Consider the following 15,233-nt stretch of genomic DNA (forward strand, 5'->3'; position numbering starts at 1 on the left):
AGGAGAAAAAGCAGAAAGGATTATTAGTTCCTCGTCTTGAACCCATACTGGTATGTTTGCTGCTTTTTTTTAAAAAAAAACAACAACCCAGTAATTTAATTTACAGCACATCTCTACAAACACCATCTGGAGTCCAGGGAACAGATGAAGAAATGCTGTCTGAAATTGGGACTTAAAAACCAGAAGCAGGAACCTTGTAAATTGCCTTTCCTGCCCCTGAAAACAATTGTGAGTGACACCATGAATTAACCTGAAGTCAGAAGATACTAGAACATGTTAGAACACAAATGCACTCATATAAACCCTGTGAAGGCCACTGCAGCTGAGAGAGGAAGAAACATAGAAGTGGGCAATTACTATACACTATCTTTAAAACATACATTACCTCATGGGATACTGCATCAAACTGCCCAAAAAGCTGACCCATAGTGATTGATTTTGGATTTATAGTTCTAAAAATTACTTTTTCTTCTTCCCCATAACCACGCTCTTTCATAAGAGACAGTGTATCTGCCAACACATGTAGAATTTTGGTCTTCCCAGAAAAAGATTCCCCTACCAGCATAAAGCTGTTAGATGGGGGAAAAAAAAAAAAAAAAAAAAGTTCTATTAATAAATTATCTTGCAATTTAGACTTTTATAGACCACATGAAGGCCAACTGTACCATTCATAAGCTTAAGGCTAATTTTCATCTAATTTTGGAAAAGCAGAGCAATTAAGTCTAGTTTGTATACATGAAATATTATTTAGTCAAAAACAGTTTATTTGAACAAGCAAATCTAACTGCAGAGCCACTGCACGCAAATTGCCTCTAAAATACGGATTTACCACTAGTTCATTTATTTGCTGAATTACTGTTTCTTTTCAGTCTAGACATAATTTATAATAAATTTCTGAAAGAACACCAACAGTAGGACCATGTACTACACACACACACCAAAAAACCCCACAAATATCAAACTATCTTTGCCCACATTTCAAAATAACTTTTTTAGTCACCCAGCAGAGGGATGCAACTATAACAATGTCACACTGAAAAGATTAATTAATGAGCTGAATACTTACAATCGTATGACTAATGTCATAATGTGTATATTTTCTCCATACAGTTGCTATTCAGCAATAAAAGTTAGGAATAAAATGGCAGAGATCTGATAACTAATATTTTAATATAGACAAATTCTACATTCCTAAGTCTTCACCATACCGATATCCGCACCTAAAATCATTACACATGTGAGGCTACTTCTGATAGTGAGGGCAGTACAATTCCCCAGACACACATTTACAAGAACTTTGGTACATGTAAAAGCAGTATTGGTGACCAACTGTACCAATACAAATAGAAACATTTTGCCATCCTTAAGGTCTTTTATATAAATCACCACTAAGGTGTAAGTCAAAATTACAACAAATACTGCTTGTGAAACAGTAATGAGAATCTTACCCATGTCTAACAATCATCATTTCATATGTCTGTATCATTTTCTCTAGAAAAACTTTTACGGGTTGAACATTATGTCGAACACAACATTCGCTGGCACATTCTAGAAAATCCTAAAATCAAAACAGATCGTAATCATATCATTGCTACAATTTAAATCATTGTCTTGGGATAAAGTTTGTGCTCATCAATAAGGGTTTCAAATTACCTAGTAACCAAAACACCATTAATCAGAATATACAAAATATCACTGGAAAAAAAGAGGAACTTCTGTACTTCATATGCCAGGAGTTAACTACAATTTTTATCTTGAGGAGAAGGCATACCACCACGAGGAAACTAACAGTGTGCTTGGAACAATATGCTTTTAATAAGAGTCTAGTATTTACTGGAAAAATTTAAAAAGTTAACCCATTTTGTCTTTTCCAACATGCTCATCTTCTTCCCAATCATTGTCCCACAAAAGAGCTGCTCTTTGTTAACGTTAATTAACAATTTAATTGTTAATTCAAATAATAAAAGAAAACACAAACACAAAAGTTAATCTCAATTATGTCCAAAATTTAGGGAAGAAATGAAATGACCCTAAAATTTGGTAAATCTGCAAGTCAATTTCTAATCTGTAGGATGCCTTACACAACCCTGAGTAAGGGAACTCAGATGTGGATTATACTCAGAACAGATAAAAGAATTTTCTTTGGGATTAATTTTCACTGCAAACATTCAGCAATTTTCCGTATCCTCCAATAGCTCACAAATTACTGTACTATTTACACTTAGTTAAAAAAAAAAAGCACCACAAACCAGTCCACAAGATTACAACCAAGGAAAAATTACAAGTGTGCTTACATTGTAGTCTGCATCAGGAAGCTTGATTCCAGGAAATAAATCACTAGTTATACCCATGAACAAAGGTATATCATGTGACAAAAATTTGGGCTCATTCACATCCTTAATGGATCTAAGAAGCTAGGAAACAAATACACATTTTATGTTCTTATTAAAAACACAGAATAAACAGTTCAGTAATTAAAATAATCTAATGCATAACAAAGATTAATTAAATGGTGCCTTTGACAAGCAGTTAAGCACAACTGTGCAGCATCAGCACAGCACTGGAAAGAACAGCAAGTATTTTATTATCATCATTTCACAAACTAAGAAACATGTATCAGTAATGTGACAAGACATGGTGGAACTGCCTTGAGAACTTAGAACTGCATGCACCTGTAAAATTCCTTAAGAATTATTCCCTCAGGAACTCACCAATATATCTTCATCTTCTGTAGGAAATTTCAGTTTTAGATTCCCAGCAGCCACCAACACAGCTTTAACTGCTCGCATACCGTAGTCATAGTGATACTGAGAGGAAAGCTGTTCTGAACAAAGCCTGTAGGTCATTACTATCTTCACTGACAATGACTTAGCATTCAAAAATCCACATGAATAGAGTGAAATTTCTGCTATCAGAGCATAGTTAGGAACCATCATGGCTACTGTTCGGAAAAGAACCTGAAATACATACCCAAAGAAATATCTTTCAATTTTTAATTGAGGAATGGAAAGTAATTCAGAACTTTTGCAGGTAATGGATCAGTATTCATCCCATCACAGCATTTCTAACTGAAAACAGTAACAGCATTTAAAATTAAGTACTGCTTAGTATGATGGGTAAGCTGTGGATCACTTAAAACAGTTACACCGCAAAGCAGTTGTCTGCAGAGCATCTGGGAGCCAATCAAATGGAAGAGTTATCAATGTTTACAGCCTATAACTCAAGAGGTAGCCAACATAAGTAAGCTGCCATCAAGATCCACCTCAATGTACAATCCAGTGCAGAAAAGACACTGTCTCTCCCAGCTCTTCCCTCATCACTGTCTCAAGAATACACTGACACAACCAACACAGCGGTAAGCAAAGGAAGGTGTACACAGCAAGTGAGAGAATGCACTTCCTTTCTTTAAGTGACCTGCAACTGGTATACGCTTTGCGCTGCATTAACTCTGTTTTAAGTTGGCTTTCACAGTATAGTTCCCACTGAGGCAACTTGCTCTGGCTCAGTAGCTCTGTGTGATGTCGAGTCTTAAGGAACAGATGCTGTTCTAAAAGGCTCCAGATTACTTAAAGTCAAGTGTCCTCAATGAAACAGTTAATCTAGTCAAAACAATCATGTCAAAGATTTTATTTAATCAGGTAACCTAAGCAAATTCGTTGCATGTATTTTGTAGTTTGCTAACACGTCTTTTAAATAGGACTACAATAAATGTAATGTAAAAATACTTCCTTAAGGCATTTTTTCCAACATACCCCTTTAAACTACCCACATCCCAACACTTGCCAATTTACTTTCTACAGCATTACATCCTTTGTCCTGGAAAAATAATAATCAAAAATACTAACAGACACAAGAAAATTTTAAAAAAATATTTCAAATTCCTTCAAAAAGAACAGAGTATTTCCTGGAGGAGGGAGAGAAAAAAAAAAAAAGAGGCTTAGTATGTGTAAATTTTATGACAAGTATATGTTTATATTCCAGGTGGTACAGTCTGAATTAATACCAGCAATACAAGTGTCCCTCATTTTTTCTTTGAAAAATTCATTCTTAAGCAGAAGCACATATTTTATTTTTTTACCTTTAGATTATCCGGAAGTTCAGAACGTCCTGCATAACCTGGATTCATAGTAATAGCTACAAAACAGTTGGGGTTAAGCTTCAGTTCAGTTCCTTCAAAAAGAAATGTTTCTAGCTTTGTCTGTATGGCTCTCTGGATGCAAAGGATCTGCTGTGCCACAACAGACAGTACTTCCAGTTCAATGCGATTGAATTCATCAAAACACGCCCATGCACCTGATGAAGCCAAACCCTTGAAAAACTGCAAATGAAGAAAGATGGCAATAATATCGGTAACAGAATCTTAGAAGGTTCAAAAGAAACTAAGAGCATCATGTTGGAAGTTTAATTACATGGAAGATACAATTACAATAATACTATCTAGGTCTGTTTAGAGCAAAGGTCAGTGATGTACTGGAGAACAAAGTCTTTTCTTGGTTCTAAAGAAAGCTAAATCAGAAGATCCTGATCCTGTGAACTCTTGTTTCTTTCATGTTTTAATTAGCAACTTAATAGGATTTTGCAAAGCACAGAAAATTAAACACATGTAGAGACGAGTACATAGTGTCCAAGGGTAGCAGACCACAGGTACCACATTTATTTAAGTGTCTCTGCAAAGTAGGGACCCTACAATTTTAATCCTAAAAAAATAAAATACAAAATACATTTATTTTCTATTTACCTTTCCCATTGCCAGGTAATCAAGGCCATCAGAGCAGTTGAAGACAACACACTGAACAGCAAGAGCTTTAGCCAAGTCTTTGGTGGTCTCTGTTTTACCTGTCCCTGCTGGACCCTCTGGGGCACCACCAAGGTTTAAATAAAAGGCTCCAATCTAAGAAATAGAGATAGTTTATGGAAATTACTAGTATTACATTCATATGAAATTATTCTGAATGAAAATGTTAAGTTAAACTAGGTAGTTTCATACAATCATTGTATCTAACATTAAAATTATGGTTGTACTAATTAAAACATAATCTGAAAGTTACTTACAGCTTGGAAATATATACATGAGAATTTAATTTTGACCCAAATGGAGAGTTTAGTTTTATCATCATCATGACCATGATTAGTTACTCAAAATTCCTCAGATCCAATCTTTCAGTTCTTTCTTAGATCTTTCAAACTAAATTCCCTGCAATCACTTGGCTGCTACTCTTTTCTATCTCTGTTTCTCCTTTAATATACTTTTTCCCCTCTTTTCTTTTTCTTTCGCACACCGTCCCCCTTTGTTGCATGTGTATTCCACTGACCATTCCATATTCTCTCCTACAATCCATTGAAGTAGGAGGAAAATCTGACAGAAAAAATAAAGTTGCAGACTCTAAACAAAAACTCAGATGTATTTGGCTTCCAATCCATGTTACAGGTCTGCATCTATATTGACAAGCACTGGGAACACTGTATTAAGACTTTGCTGGGCAAAGGATGAGACTTCCATTTGCTCGAGTGCCAGGCTTCCAACTGCTTTGCTCCAAGACTCAAGGTCTGCAAGCCTAAAAAAGAAACAGACTACCAGCCCCATCGCCCTTTCACACCAATGTACCTTGATGTTTTGACAAACAGGTACCAAGCATCAGCTACAACCAGACCATAAAAATTTAAGCTACAAAGAAGGCAAAAAAATATCTTCAGGTGCATCAGTCAGGCCTTTTCAGACCTTTTTCTTAAACCCTACAGAGTTTGTGATTAGGTCTCCACAGCATGAAAGTACCATTCTAGAACAGGAGGAGGATGGGTGCCCATCCATACTCCAGCCAAATAAACTGCAGTAAACAATAGTCAGAAAAGTGATAATCCGAGATGACTTTGGTAACTTTTGGTTGACAGCTTAATTGAGGATAGACCAAGACAATAAAAACCACCTCTAACAAGCAGGGGTACTAAAAAGTTGCCAAAGTGTTGTAATAATCTTAGGAACATTATGCTCACAAGTGGATCCTTCACTTTATTAGCATCCACAGAACATCAGAAAAGGATTTTGTGTTCTCATAACCTAGACAGTAATAAAAATATTGGGTATTTTTTCTGTTTGTATTTTAAAAAACACTTCCACAACAGAACAATCCACTAAGGTTTCAGTCAAGCTGGGGAGCTGTCCAGATTTGTTTTTATAAGTCAGTTTCGTGTTCAATACTCTACAGAAATTATAGTCTTTGAAAACTGCATTTTTAGAGAAATGCCAGAGTCCGACAGCAACTGTAAGCCCTAAAATTACGGCTGTAACAAACAGTGTAAGAAATACCATATAACAGTAAACACAGTACTAAGAAGCACCAGTGGAAGATCATACCAAGGTGCGGTAACACCTGTCTGTAAGAGGCGTAATGACAAGGCGTGGTGAGTTTCCGAGGTATTCATAGGCATATTTTACATTGCAATTAATGATGCAAACACGAACTTCCTCAGATTCCCAATAATACCGTAGTTGCGCAAGCCACTGAAAGTCTGTTTCACTCTGCACACCTGATAAACACGGAATTAAAAGCACTCATAAAAGATGCTTTAAATAAGTGGATTTTCTATTAGCTTTAAATTCAAAACATTTTTTAAATTATTAATGTTGATGCTCACATCTGAATACTCACAGACATACCTTAATACTGTTGTGTTTTAGCAAAATCAGATTGGTTAACTATTTTTAATTAACTATGTATTAAGACATATGTGAAGAAAAAAGTTTTAAAAGATAATTACCGCTTTCAATCATTTCCACAATGACATCTCTAGCATGAACGTCAATAGTAACCAAGGCACCCAGTGTAGTCCTTGTTTGCTTTGACAGTTTTCCTCTTACCAGCTCTACAATATCGTTAAGTTGAAGCTGAAGTTTATCATAATAATCCTTTAAACCCTAGGAGAAAAAAGTAATTATGAAGCTGGTTACAAGACAGTTTCAAGTGTTCCAGACTTCTTCATGTTGACTAAATGTCTCAACAGAGACTGCTTATTAAGCCATGCTTTTACATTGTCGTGTTTTTGCATCAGCTTCTCTCTCATTCACAGTTATATATTTATGTTGCAAAGCTATGTTTTAATCTGTGCTTGCCCTAAACAAGAATATTCAAGTACTTGAATCAAAGGTATAAATCACTACATATAAATTCACATACACCAAACTGACATGCTGATCCTTTTCCAAATTCAATTTTGATTGTAGAAAAATATTTGATTAAGCAAAACACGTTAGCTGAAACAAAAAATTAATAACGATTTTAAAAAAAGATTATGCATTACAAAGTACCTCTGGTCCATTGCGAAGAACTTCATGTACCTCACTTGTCCAGAACATTTGAGACACACACAATACTACTTGTCCAGGCCACTCTAGAACCCACCTTTTTCTCTCAGTCTCTAGATATGCCTGAAAGAGTTAAATACAGTATACAAATACAGTGTCAGTGCATATCTATCATAACATAACACTGAAGCATATAATATGATCTTATTAGTATTCTTTGCTAAAAAAATACTATTTTCCCATTTTCAAAGTCCAAACAAACTATTAAATGTTATTTTCCCCTTAGATTTGCAATTTGTTATCAAATAATTTTAAAGATTCTTGCAATTATCTTTCTATATTATGTAAATATTCACAACTTGCTGACTTCATAAAAAGAAACAATTTCTGGCTAACAATTTTCTTTTAGGAGGGAGCAAACATATTACAAGTGTTGCATTTCTAACTTGTAATTAAATAAAAGAACCTGAATAATTTATTTACGTTGGGTGATATATCCTATAAACACAGTACTGCTGCCAAGCTTTTAAAAGAACTTATATCCAGTGTTACAGGAAAATGACCTGATTCTTATTCAAACAAAACTCTTACTTATCTCACTGGCCTATAAATGCAAGTCATGTTTACTTGGTCCTTTCTCCATAACTTCATCAACTCCTGTGTTCAGGAAGAATTTTAGGAAGCCAAGAGATAGCCTTAAAATAAAGACAGGTCTGTTTGTGCCAGTTATGAAATTATTACAAAACCCATACCATTCTTGATCTAGCAATAACATCACGTATACTCTTCAGCATATTTTCTTCTACTTGAATTAACCACTTCTCCACTGCACCTCGAGCTTCAGAAGTAGAAATGGTTGAAATGAGTTCTACACGCTCGCCTTCAGAACTATACATTGCTTTAATATCCAAATTGGGAAGGAAATGCAGTTTAGCAATGCCTTCAAAACACTTCTTCAAGTGAGGTTGAACTCTGAGAGGATCCTTAGTCTCTGACAGGATCTCCAACATTTCATCATTAGACAAGAAAAAGAACCTGAAGAAGTTTTAGAAAAAAAGAAAAAAAGAAAAAGCCAACTGTATTATCAAGCGACTTTAAAGGCTGACCTTGTTCAGAACAAAATAAACGTTCAGAATATTTTCTTTTGAAGTAGCCAAAACTCATCATACCGGGGAAAGAAGAGACGTTTTTTCTCAAGATAAGCATTAAGCCCTCTCATGATTTTGTCAAGAAGCTCATTACAGTTCTGAAGCTTCTCCAATAACCCTACCAAGGAAGTAGCAACAAGAACCTGTAACAGCACACACATGCAAACTTTAAGTTATAAATAAGATACCTCGAACAATAGAAGTTATTCAAATAATGTATGACATGGCTTTGTTCCAAGAAAGGCAAAAAAACTGATGCAGTAGTTCATTGTATATACACTGAAAACAAAAGCATTGACAAAAAGAAAAGAAGAGAAAAGGAAAGAGGAGAGGAAAGAGGAGAGGAGGGGAGGAGAGGAGGAGAGGAGGGGAGGAGGGGAGGAGGGGAGAGGAAAAAAACCAAGAGAAGCTACTGTTTCCTTTTAGTACTATATATATTCCTTACCTTTGGGTCTTTGACACAATACTTCATAACATCTCTCCAGTGTCTATCCACAGTCTGAAAGAGACGCCCCTCTTCTGGCATCTGTTGCATAATATCCTCAGAAGAAAAAATGGGTTCCAAATAAAGCCACTGTGCTTGCACTTTCAGCCATTCATCAATAATCTCTTGAGTTTGAATTAAGCAACTTTCCCATTCCTTAATAAATATTAAATGAATGTTACTGTAATATTTCCAAATAAATTACATTAGAAAGAATAAATACAGGAAAGGTAGACACTGTGGTAGTTTCCAAGAAGAAAATAAAAATGTCTAGCAGTAAACAAAATAAGAGAAAAATATTTAGCAATAGTTGGGTTCTTCCTTGTATACAGATGGTCAAAAGAATTCAGAAAGTTTAATTTACCCAGAAATTAATTTTTAAAAATGCATTTACCACACTTTAGTGCTATGAGCTTTTAACAACTTAGTCCTTAAGTAATACCCAGTGACAAATTCTGCTTCATCTCCCCACAGCAAGGAGCTCTCAGTTTGCAGCTGAATTGCATCAGAGACAGAATAATAACAAAAAGGCCACACTAGATCACAGGAGAGATCCAGCCAGACCAGTATCCTGTCCCTAAAGTGGGCAATAGCAGATACCTCTGGAAGAAGCTGGAAAGGCTGCATGTAAAGGGTAAATGCTTCCTGTGTTCACTGGGCCTGTTTGAACATGAAGATTTCCTACATAAACCAACAAAGAACTAGGGAGGGTAACTGCAAAGCAATTTTACCAGCTTCTTTCCTGTCAATAGTCATGGTGTTAACACCACAAAGACTACTCTAGCCCTGAAAACACAAAAGCAGGTGTAAAGCGATCTCATCATTGTTCCAAGGTCTGATTAAAAAACCTCTTTTTCCCACCCTCAAGAAGTTTCCTTCCCCAGACAAAACAATCATAGTTCAAAATTTGAGTCCGAAATCCAAAGATTAAATCACTAAATATTCTTATTAACAATAATAAAAACATGATTTCCAGTTATCAAGCAGTAAGGTTAAAGATGCTAATGGAAATAGTGATTTTGCAAAATATGTAAAAATATAATCACATTCTTTTAGTTGCACTTGAATCTGAATGGAAGAGCGAATTCCAATACAGAAAGTAAGTGGGCCTTATATGAACTCAAAAGAATCTTGCTGAAAAATCAATGAAAGCACTTCATTAACAAATCAAACAATAAAGCTGTAATACAATTGGCAGACCCTTGCATTATAGTTATCCTGAAAATGATTTTTTTTTTTAAAAAAGTACTCATCATACCCTGATTTCTTTGTCAAATGGTTTAATGAAAGGCGATCCTCTCATTGTCTGAGTTTTCATAATCTGATCATCGAGAATAGCTTGAATCTCATCCACTGCACAGAGAATATGAATATCACTGTCACGATACACACTTGTATTGAAGGCAATTGAACCCCAGGTTTCCCTCATGGTACGCATTGCTTTCTCCAAGGAAAATTCCTACAGTTTAAAAAGAAAATATTTTATTTTAGTCAGTGCGTTATTTTTTTTCCAGCTCACTAAGTCAATATATAAACTTATCCAGCTAAATAAGCTATTTTGGTCTAACGGCATAAATTACTTCTTGTTATTATTTTTCTTAGTATATAATTTTCTAGTGCACAGAAAGCAGTACACTCAGGAAATACTAATGATGTAACATGAGATAGAAATATTTACACACTCACTGTTATATTCTAATGGGCCAAAGTTTCACCAAATCTCTCTTGTTGCATCAGGGCAAAGACAAAAATTCTATTAAGCCATAAAAGCCATCACTGACAGCTGATGTAGTATTTGTCACGATCAAATCTCTATGCTTACCTTGCTTGCACCTACACTTATAGCTTCAAACTCTTCCAAATAGGGGGCTAGATTCTGCTTTAAAACTTTTCTCAGGGTAGTTCCAGAGTCTGGTGTTAAATCATATCCCACTATATTTGACATCTGCTCCCAATGACGAGCTCTCATGCCAGGGTTACAAAAGATAGTCACAGTGGGAATATTCTCCTAATTGAGGAAAAACATTCATAAGGTAAAAATTGTGATGTGCACTGTTTCTTAACTTTTTAATCATCTCTGATGGGCATTTAAAATTCTGCTGCAGTAGCTGATGACATGAAAATCTTTTCTGAAAAGTGCAGATAGATCCATTCAGTTATCCATTCAATTTCTAAACAACTGTAGTAAATTACTTGTATTGGATTTGCATGGCAAGGTTTTGGTAGTGGGAGGGCTGCAGAAGTGGCTTCTGTGGGAAGCTGCTAGAAACTTCTCCTGTGTCTGATCCAACCAATGCCAGCTGGCTCCAAGTTGGACCCACTGCTGGCCAAGACCAAGACCATTGGTGACAGTGGTAGCGTCTCTGTGATAAATATAGTTAAGAAGGGGAAAAAGTTACTGTGCAACAGCAATTGCAGCTGGAGAGAGAAGTGAGAATATGAGAGAAACAACCAGACACCAAGGTCAGTGAAGAAGGAGGGGGAGGAAGTGCTCCAGGTGCTGGAGCAGAGATTCCACTGCAGCCCATGGTGAAGACCACAGTGAGGCAGGCTGTCCCCCAGCAGCCTGTGGAGGTTAACAGATATCCACCTGCAGCCTGTGGAGAACCCCACACTGGAGCACATGGTTGTGCCCGAAGGTGGCTGTGACCTCAATGGAAGCTCACACTGGAGCAGGCTCCTGGCAGGACCTGTGAACCTGTGAAGAGAGGAGCCCAGACTGCAGCAGGTTTGCTGGCAGGACTTGTAACCCAGTGGGGGACCCATGCTTGAGCAGTCTGTTCCTGAAGGCCTGCGCCCCATGGAAAAGACCCATATTGGAGCAGTTCATGAAGAACTGAAGTCCGTGGGAAGGACTCACATTGGAGAGATTCATGGAGGACTGTCTCCTGTGGGACAAGGAAATACCCTTATCTTGACTCAGCCTTTTGTTACTTTTTCTCTTTCCCCTGTCCAGCTGAGGAGGGAAGTGATTGAGAGGCTACGGTGTCCACCCAGAGTTAACCCACCACATTACTGAAGAAGAAATATAAAACTGTTAAGCACAGTCTTAACAGAAAAGAGAAAAAGAACAATTTTTCATGTATGTTATGATAAATTGGGTTTCCATTAAAGTGACATGTCATCCCATTTCAAAATTCCCAACTACATCCTTAAGTGTTTCTCTGCATCCAAAAATTAGTTTTCTCCTGTATATGTCCACTCTAACAATTCACATTCCTAAAACTACAAAGATATCCAAAATCAAATTTTATTAAAATCAATGGGACATTACAATCTGGAAATAGTGATTCAGAGAGTGCTCTCTCTCTGTAGTAATAGGAGTCTCTGACACTGCCTCATCTACCTGTACTGAGTGCTGAATTTACCATTTGTCCCTCAGCATTAAATATTAATATCCCTCACCTTTTCTTACCTTAAAGTCTTTGATCTGCTCCAGAACTGAAGAACACATTTTAACAGTTAGATTTGTTTCTTCTTCTGACTTCTCTCCCGCAGTTCTACGTTGTATGGTCTTTTTCAACTCCTGTTGAATTTTCTTCTTCTTTTGTTGGAACAGTCTAGATGCTTTGTATATCTCTCTAAAAAACTCATCAACCTCAGCCTCCATGCTTTCCCCGTTTAGTTCCAAAAAGGTGCCATCCATCCATCTGAGAAAACCCAAAAAATTAGAAAACGGAGTAACAAACAAATAGTCCACAAATAATTAATACTTTGTTTTGCAACCAAAGGAAATGTAGATTAACAGTTACTTAAATGACAGCAAAATTCTTGTTTTCAACTTTGTCATTCTATGCAAAATTCTAATGCACAACTATAGGTGGCTTGATCACACTCCTCTATTTGTGTAATTCTCTCAAGTCAGTCACATACTGAAACAAAGTAACTGCATGGATTAAGAAATATTTAAATTAAGCTCTGGATCAAGATCAACATATGACATCAAAATATACTAGGCCTTTGTATTTTCAAAAAAAATCCATACTTTCTAGCCATATGACTCTATAACTTCCAAAGAGTGCAAGCACTGGTAAACAATCTCATTTAATTTAGGCTCAGACATACTACAGTTTCTGCGATAGGATCTAGCCACCACACAGCAATGTAATCATTTGAGCACACCTACATGGCATTTTGGGCAGCTGTGGTGTTAAAAATGGTTTTCATTACATATAGATTGTGAGCTTTCTAGTGGAACTTCTTCCTTTTCTGGTATACAAATTGGCCCACAACTAACCAAATTTTTTCTTCCTAATAGCATTTTTTCAGACAGTTTGTCTTACAGGTTTCACCAGCATGATCAATACAGTTAGAAACCAGTATGCGATATACTAATTTGCATTACAAACGAGTATACACAGGCATACATATTTTTATGTACCTGACATATCATAAGGGCAACTGGAATTTATTAGCTTCAGATTTCTGTTTTGTGCTTTGAAGTGTTTCTTTTTAAAAAAGAAATGAACTGACACATTTTCTAGCCGGATTAAAAATAAGCCTGATATGTTAATTCTATTACTATTATACTTGGATTGCTAATAATAAACAATCCAACATGAACATCTGACACGAACAAAACCAGCATGAGTATTTTTACCCACTCTCCCCCCTTTAGCTTCAAGAGCTGAATTACCTTTTTTCTGTCTTTTGCCATTTCAGTATAAGATGAAAGAGTTTCTGATATGGTTCAATCTCAACTTTTAAGTTGCTCAGCAGTGGGAACTCACTCAATTGCCATTCAAGCAGAATCTCTTCTTTATTAATAACAGCTACTGTTTCATCAGCCTCCTGTATGCGTTTCTGTAATGCCCTCAGGTCATTCACATACTGAAATAAAATAATTGTATCTCTTGAGACTTAACTAAGCCCTGCTCTGAACAGCTATCAAAATAAGATTTCAAAATACAATAAGCCTTCATATTTATGAAAATCTTAGAAAACATCGGTTAAAAACTCATCTTCTTATTCTTACGTATCAGATCAACATTCATAATGTTGGTTTTATCATTACTGAATTTGAGAATATAACACCATTTTCAAAATGTTTGAGCTTTAAAATCCACTGTTCCAGGAGACAGGCATACACATTTGTAGGTACCTGACAAGCCATAAGGGCAACTGGAATTTATTAGCTTAGGATTTCTGGTTTGTGCTTTGAAGTGTTTTGTTTAGAAAACAAAATTACCAAGCACAATTGTGATATGCTCCATTTAAAGCACAAGTTATGCTCTGGCGATTATAAAATACTTCTAGATATCTACAATGTTTTGGAGTCAGTTGTCTGCTGTTCATTGGCAGAAAAGTGAAGTACTGAGATTCATAGAAAAATAAAAACAAATAAATCAAATTGCTACTCTTTCTAATCTGCTATTTTTTTCCTTGGGTTGCTCAATATATCAAAACCAAAGAGAAACTTCTGATCCCACTGAAGTTATTTGCAAATAATGTCACTAGGGTCAGAATTCCATGCTTTATATAAACCTGAGTAAAAAAAATCATTCACTTTATATGTCTCTTTTATCTCAGTCCTTGCTGGGATCACCTTTTAAATAATCTAAGCACAACTTTATAGTAAAATTTCCTTTAACTTAAATGCTATTGCCAATGAAATACAATAAGGAGGGGGGAAGGCAGGGGACAGGGGTCATTTTATGAGTTTGTTCATTGAAGCAAGAGGATAATACACATTTTAGTTCACATTTCTTAAAATAATCATTCGCTTTCAATTCTAAGTTTCTTCCATGACCCCTGTGTATTAAACATACAAAACATTTCTACCCATTTTATACAAAATGTTAATCAGACCTGTTGCATGCAATCCAGTTCTGAATATTCTTCAAACTCTGCCACAGAACGTGCCAGCTTGTCTATTTCCACCATCAGTTTCTCACATTTTTGTATTAGTTCTTGCTCTCCTTTACGTTTAGACTGTTCAATTAGCTACAAAACAATTGATTTATTTTTTAATGGTAAAAATGCAATGCAAAAGTGGTTGTAAGTCCTTTCAATTATTAACATACATAGTATCATCTAAATTAAATATTTAGCACAAACAGACAGAAAAGAAGCAATACAGACAAGTTATTATCCTTACAACACTTGAAATTTCTTCAGGAGTTGCTTTCTGTATGCCCCATGTAAGTGTGTACAACCTCTATATGTTAACATGGAACCCTTGTCTCAATAATCATCGCAGTTACAACTATTGCCCTAAAGGCCTTCTTCAGCAACCAGACAAAAGATAGGAAAGTATTTTATAAAAAAAAAAAAAAAAAAAAAAAAAAAAAAAAAAAAAAAA

The 15,233-nt window shown here is 35.8% G+C and overlaps 1 protein-coding gene across 1 annotated transcript in view; it reads right to left on the reverse strand.

The window, feature by feature from the left end:
- The window catches only part of DNAH12 (dynein, axonemal, heavy chain 12), a 71,615-nt gene that overhangs the window by 39,545 nt on the left and 16,837 nt on the right, over nucleotides 1–15,233 (reverse strand). Inside the window, exons 15-31 of the mRNA XM_014943279.1 lie at nucleotides 14,741–14,875; nucleotides 13,569–13,762; nucleotides 12,348–12,582; nucleotides 10,755–10,940; nucleotides 10,191–10,391; nucleotides 8,894–9,088; nucleotides 8,470–8,591; nucleotides 8,053–8,335; nucleotides 7,304–7,423; nucleotides 6,757–6,913; nucleotides 6,353–6,525; nucleotides 4,739–4,891; nucleotides 4,079–4,318; nucleotides 2,712–2,957; nucleotides 2,295–2,414; nucleotides 1,449–1,558; nucleotides 386–569 (exon numbers count right to left, since the gene is read on the reverse strand). Of these exons, the coding sequence (XP_014798765.1) occupies nucleotides 386–569; nucleotides 1,449–1,558; nucleotides 2,295–2,414; nucleotides 2,712–2,957; nucleotides 4,079–4,318; nucleotides 4,739–4,891; nucleotides 6,353–6,525; nucleotides 6,757–6,913; nucleotides 7,304–7,423; nucleotides 8,053–8,335; nucleotides 8,470–8,591; nucleotides 8,894–9,088; nucleotides 10,191–10,391; nucleotides 10,755–10,940; nucleotides 12,348–12,582; nucleotides 13,569–13,762; nucleotides 14,741–14,875 (3,054 nt within the window). The remainder of the gene's footprint in view (nucleotides 1–385; nucleotides 570–1,448; nucleotides 1,559–2,294; nucleotides 2,415–2,711; nucleotides 2,958–4,078; nucleotides 4,319–4,738; nucleotides 4,892–6,352; nucleotides 6,526–6,756; nucleotides 6,914–7,303; nucleotides 7,424–8,052; nucleotides 8,336–8,469; nucleotides 8,592–8,893; nucleotides 9,089–10,190; nucleotides 10,392–10,754; nucleotides 10,941–12,347; nucleotides 12,583–13,568; nucleotides 13,763–14,740; nucleotides 14,876–15,233) is intronic.

This window comes from Calidris pugnax, unplaced genomic scaffold (assembly GCF_001431845.1).
Source record: "Calidris pugnax isolate Ruff unplaced genomic scaffold, ASM143184v1 scaffold128, whole genome shotgun sequence".
Lineage (NCBI taxonomy): Eukaryota > Metazoa > Chordata > Aves > Charadriiformes > Scolopacidae > Calidris > Calidris pugnax.